This window comes from Odontomachus brunneus, unplaced genomic scaffold (assembly GCF_010583005.1).
Source record: "Odontomachus brunneus isolate Ranch 3 - 2012 unplaced genomic scaffold, Obru_v1 Obru_scaffold_007, whole genome shotgun sequence".
Classification (NCBI taxonomy): domain Eukaryota; kingdom Metazoa; phylum Arthropoda; class Insecta; order Hymenoptera; family Formicidae; genus Odontomachus; species Odontomachus brunneus.
In genome coordinates, this window is record NW_022639457.1 from 2,884,214 (window position 1) to 2,889,115 (window position 4,902).

Consider the following 4,902-nt stretch of genomic DNA (forward strand, 5'->3'; position numbering starts at 1 on the left):
CGCCCCTCCCCCCCCCCCCCCTCTTCCTCTTGTCCGCAGTCTTGCGGCTTGTCTCGTAACGAGAAAGAGAGAGTTACGGCTGGAATAATTTAAAGTTTAAGTAATTGCTGCAATTAAAAATTTATCGGCCGCCACTGTGACGCGACCGTTCGCGAGATCTCTTTCCGGCCGTTTCAGCGGAACCGACGTGCCCGCAACGTTTTTTCAACGGCGACTCTTCCGCCATGCTCCTCTTAGGAAAACGTTAGTCAGGACTTAGGTAAGAGAGAGAGAGAGAGAGAGAGAGAGAGAGAGAGAGAGAGAGAGGGAGAGAGAGAGAGAGAGAGAGAGAGAGAGAGAGAGTGAAAGAGGGAAGAAAGAGCAAAGTACGTTCACTGCGGAATTTTCTTTCAATTCCCGCTACGTCGCTCGTTTCTTTCCTAATTTACATGAGCGAAAGGTACGCGCGATCGAACTTGAAATATCGCCGCGCGACCGGGACAAATTATCCGTGTGCGGAAATTCTCAGGCGCAGTTAAATTAGTCATGCCGGTCGGAGCGGCTTTTAATATTACAAAGTTCCTGTGTGTAGAGAGAGGCTGCCTGCTAACGAGATCATACGTTAACGCCGCCCCTTAACGAGCTTACTCGGGCCGACGGCTTTTTACGTGCCGCTCTTTTCGCTCCCTGTTTCGTTCTCCACCCTTTCGCTTCCGCTTTTTCAGCTGGGCGCGCATTTTCGTGGTTCTTCTCCGTAGCGCTAATTGTTTCGTTTAATGAAAAGGAGATTTTGATTCCGCGCTCGCCGTGGCCGTTTCAAGTTTTTGCGGCCGCGCGCGCGTCCGCTAATGCCCGGGAGATAAACTCCTCAAACGGGGTATTTAAGTCAGCTTCCGTCGCGAAGCATCCCTTTTTGATGACGCGGATCTTATATGGAATCGCTCCCGAAATCGGTATTGTGCGAACCACTCGGTCGCTTCATGCGCGACCCGCATAGAAATTTCTTAGCATTCTCCCAAAGGCTAGTTAGATTCCAATCAGAATGCCCAACTTTGTCCCAAAACAAATTATCCTACTATGATACCAATTGGGAATCCCATTCTTGCCCCAAAATAGATTATCTCACTACGATACCAATTGGGAATTCTATTCTTTTTCAAACATGTCTGTCTAGAACAGAAATATTAAGGAAACTCGAGCTTTTTTAAGTATTTTCTGCAGTATTTTATTAATGCACAATAAAAACAACATAAATATTTTCTCTGATTTACATTGTTCCATGTTAAAACGTAAAATAATATAAATATTTTTGTCTTTCAAAAATATACGTAAAATATATACATATACACACACACACACACACACACACATATATATATATTTGACTTAGGTTTTTTACTAAAAAATTCATTTTACTAAAATAAAAATATAATATTTCTATTGGAAAATTAATATTGAAAATTAATATTGTTTCATTTTAACTATATTCTTTTATTTTATATGAATTTTTCGGGAAAAATATTTCAAATACTTTGAATACTTCCTCTTTATAAGTATGTGTGTATATATATTTGTAACTAGTAAGTATTCAGAATAGTTTCATATATCTTGCTCAATCTTAGTTTAAAAAATGTAAATCAGAAAACAATTTTGGGAAAACGTTGGAGATGACCAAATAGAATCTGTCTGGATTTTTCATTTAAATTCGTATATTTAAAGCATTACGTTTCTAACCTACATAGATTTCCCATCTAAAACCTACGATTATTGTGGGAAATCGAGCCGGAGATTCCAATTAGATCCTAAAGTATTTTCTATGCGGGAGCGCTTAATTCCAACGGGATTTCGCGAAAAGGGGAGACCGCACAACGCCGGGGCTTAATTTCAACGATCGTCCCGTCGTGTCATCTGCGAGCATCGCAGTTAACCCTTTGTGTCACAAATTTTTGTATTGAGACCCAGTTCTCCGGGACTTTGTACTCGGGAATTTTTCGGGTCGCTGATTACGAATCAAAGGTCAGAATTTCTAACTTCATTCTGCTTCATACCGGTTCTACCATCTTGGATTTCAAAGAATTTGAATATTCTGGTTTCAGGATAACAACCACGTAACTTTTTCTTAAAAATATGAAAAGCAAAAAGTTTCACGTGAACTCGACAACTTTTACGATTGTGTAACTTCTCGAACAATGAAAATGTGAAAATTTTCATGCGAAACTTTTCACTTTTCACGAGTTTACGCTGAGAGAAAAGATATATAACCGATATCCAGATTAGAACCCAAAAAATCACCAAAACATTATTACAAGAGATATTCAAACTACTTTAAATTTACAACAGAAAATACTGATTTTTCCATATTTTTCAAATCATTAAAATGAAAAACGGAGCGGCGAAAAAATCCAAAATTTTGGAGAATACTTGTCCTAAAAGAATGCCTAAATTTTAGATATTAGTTTTGATATTAGTTTAGTAGAATAATTTAATAGAAATACTTTATTTGATTATTTACAGTGATCGTGTAAAGAAAAATTTACGTTTGCCTAGTTTTTTTCTTACATTCGTTCATGTACCAGAGGCAGCACCAAAACACAAAAAAGCCGATACTTCACGTCAGAAAATACCGTTGGAATAATTAAAAACTGAGCGGGAAAAGGCGGGTCGCTGAGCGACCCATCATGCCGCAAAGGGTTAATAAGAGGATCGATTTGCGAACGGTCGAGAATTCGTGCTTAAATTCCATGTCGGGAGCTTTTTCGTGGAAACGTTCTTGCACGTCATACGCACGCACGCACGCACGCGCACACACACATGCATGCACACCTGCATGCACACCTGCATGCACACTTGAAGAGCGAACACGCCAGACGGAGGCATTTTTGCGCGCGACGTAATATTTTCCCGGAGCGCGAAAGAACGTTCCTTAGGAGTATGTGAGTACGACGACGCGATGACGGGGGCGGGGGACAGTCGGGGGGAATTGCGCGCAACGCAATTTCTTATCGGGCTACGGCCACGGGAATTGGGCTGTATCGGGAATTTAACAATCGACTTTATCGCCGTAGACATGCCACGACCGTTCGTGAGCTGCCCCCAGGATATGGACGTCGAACTACCGGCTAGGCAAAATACGATACGTGTAACGTTCCCGCAACCGAAGTCCAACATGAACTGGTGGAGGTAAGGAGAGAGTGCGCGCGTAAACGCGCACACACATACACACACACACACACACACATACACACGTTCGTTCATACGTTGTAAAACGGCACGAACGATCGGCTCTAGAGAGTTTGATTGTCGGACAGTCTATAACATTTTGCGCTCATATTATGGTACGCTTGTAAAATTCGTCGTTGTCGTCTCTCCTTCTCTTTAGACACGCTTTATTTTAGAAACGTCACATCTCGCATAGAAATCTCTTAGTATATTCCCAAATACAAGTTAGCTTCCAATCAGAATGCCCAACTTTGTTCCGAAATAGATTATCCCACTACGATATCAATTGGGAATCCCATTCTTCTCTCAGAAATATTTATAAAACTCGAGCTTGTTCAAGTGCCTTCTGCATCAGTTTCATTGATGTAAACCAAAAAATATCTTTGGGGAAACGTTAGGTATGACCAAACGGGATCTGTCTGGGTTTCCTACTTGAATTCTCATGTTTAAAACATTACACTTCTGGGCAGAATCTGGAAAGATTTCTCATCTAGAATCCATGATTATTGTGGGAAATCAGACTGGATCCCAATTAGATCCTAAAGTATTTTCTATGCGGGATTCATTCCGCAGTCTCGCGAACATACAACGGGAGTGTCCGATGAGTCCACCCTCTGAGCGCGCTTAACTCTCTATTGCCCAAATTAATTTCTCGTATTTAAAAAATTTTTCATATACATGGGATGTTTAAAACTAAAGTACTCGACACATATAATGAGAGAGAGAGGTGAAATTTTACTTTTCCAATTTTTTATTCTCCCAAAATAACTTTGTGACTCACGTTGGACAGTTATTATTGCTGTGAATATACTAAAAAAGGCAGCTATATTGTGACTCTCGCATCAGTCAAGGCAGAAATAACATTCGTATTGGAAATAAATAATGATGAGACTGGATTATGATTTCAGAGTCGCAGTGAAGTAGTAGAGAGTTAATTATCGCGAGGGTTAAACACGGCCTTGCTCGCACACTCGCGTTACTCGTGTTGCATCACTGTCGTTAAACTCTCATGTAATTTTTTCTTGTTGCGTCCCTTCCTTTTTCCTTTTCAGATACGTACACGCCTCACCCCCGTGGGCGAAGCAATTGCAAGCGGATCTGCCGCCGGGCACGACGATCGTTACCTTCACGGCTTGGTCGCCGGTCTCTAATTACACCAGCACCTGTAGAATCGTGATAAGAGTCCGAGGTAAGTCCTCGCGTGGAAAAGAAATGAGGAGTAAAATCCATTTGCCGGAGGGAAAAGCGCGTGCTCCTTTTACCCTCCCCCGGGTAAACATTATCGGGCAGGACGATAACGACGACGGCCGCGTTATGAGAGGAACCAGCACAGCCGGGCCGGTAACGAGTATCGCTGTGTTTTTGAAAATTCCGCAAAGTGCACCCCCGAAAGATAAATATCTGAGGGCTTGAGTTTAAGTCGGATGGAAGTTTGCGTCGCGATGGAGACGCACGTCGAAGTCTGGGAGTCGCGACTTGCCCGACGTCAGTTCGATTTCCGCGCTTGCAAAACCGATACTCGATTACGTACATTATGAATTTATGAACCCGTAAAGTGAACTTTTATACCGTTGCATCTTTCTCTCTCTCTCTCTCTTTCTCTCCCTCTCCCTCTCCCTTTTTTTCCTATCCAACATATATATATATATATATATATATATATATATATATATATATATATATATATATATATATATATATAGA

General features: G+C 41.4%; 1 protein-coding gene across 1 annotated transcript in view; it reads left to right on the forward strand.

The window, feature by feature from the left end:
* Positions 1-4,902, forward strand: part of LOC116854030 (fibrillin-2-like) — a 79,646-nt gene that overhangs the window by 51,558 nt on the left and 23,186 nt on the right. Inside the window, exons 15-16 of the mRNA XM_032835495.1 lie at positions 3,045-3,159; positions 4,251-4,387. Of these exons, the coding sequence (XP_032691386.1) occupies positions 3,045-3,159; positions 4,251-4,387 (252 nt within the window). The remainder of the gene's footprint in view (positions 1-3,044; positions 3,160-4,250; positions 4,388-4,902) is intronic.